The 842-nt window shown below is 42.6% G+C and overlaps 1 protein-coding gene across 2 annotated transcripts in view; it reads right to left on the bottom strand.

The window, feature by feature from the left end:
• LOC119594381 overlaps positions 1 to 842 on the bottom strand; it is a 9,916-nt gene that overhangs the window by 5,292 nt on the left and 3,782 nt on the right. For both annotated transcript variants that reach the window (XR_005230600.1, XM_037943443.1), the window contains exons 7-8: positions 602 to 840; positions 77 to 279 (exon numbers count right to left, since the gene is read on the bottom strand). Coding sequence is in view for 1 of the 2 variants with exons in the window: in XM_037943443.1 (XP_037799371.1) it covers positions 77 to 279; positions 602 to 840 (442 nt within the window). In the remaining variant the exon portion in view is untranslated. The remainder of the gene's footprint in view (positions 1 to 76; positions 280 to 601; positions 841 to 842) is intronic.

The raw sequence follows: 842 nt of genomic DNA, 5'->3' as shown, positions 1-842 counted from the left end.
GGAATGCAAAATTCATACATGTCTTCTGCGAATTCAAGAAAAATCCAAGAAGAATGCACAAAATTACCATACTCACCTTGCATGGGGCCCATAGGTATCCTCTGCACCCAATATCTGGATGTGGACTCGGGTGAAGTCAGGGAGCTTGAGCATTTGGAATATGTTGCGGCACCTCTGCACAATCGCCTCAGCGGTTTTCCTGCCCTTGTCACGGCTTCTAGGTCCTCCAATACAGCTGACAGCAGTAGCCTTGTAGCCATCAAGATATGTTGCACTAACCTGAAGGCACAGTGGCTAATGACTGACAGAGCACATGTGGGAGTGTTTAGTGTAAAAAATATCTGAGGTTGTGTCAGTGTGATGAAAGAGTACAAATTAAGTCATACTAAAATTTTTTTTTAAGATAAGAGAAGAACAAGTCTAATATTACAATATTTATTTAGTAGAGACTCATTTTTTTAACATGTAGTTTACTCCTGATTTAAAGTATATTACACTATATTATGTAACATAATGCTATGGAATACTTACACATCACCTCCTTCATCTACATCCTCACCATTAGCACAAATCCTCATTATCCCTATAAAAGGCCACCCACCTTATACGAGTCAGTGGGCTTCTTCCCCTTAGCCCCTTTCACAATGACCCCACAGTTGGTCTCCTCTAGCTGGACCCCAGTAAAGTCACAGACAACATCCGGAAGAATATAGGCCCGTGGGTCCCCAATCTCGTAGAGCATCTGCTCAGCAACAGTCATCTGATTGACAATACCTCCCGTGTGAGGGGGCTTTGTGATCATGAAATCTCCATTGCCTGACACTTCTGCTATTGGAAAGCCT

This window comes from Penaeus monodon, chromosome 33, assembly GCF_015228065.2.
Source record: "Penaeus monodon isolate SGIC_2016 chromosome 33, NSTDA_Pmon_1, whole genome shotgun sequence".
Taxonomy (NCBI): Eukaryota; Metazoa; Arthropoda; class Malacostraca; order Decapoda; family Penaeidae; genus Penaeus; species Penaeus monodon.
The sequence above is the reverse complement of the archived record's forward strand: the minus strand, read 5'-3'. Positions and strand labels throughout refer to the sequence as shown.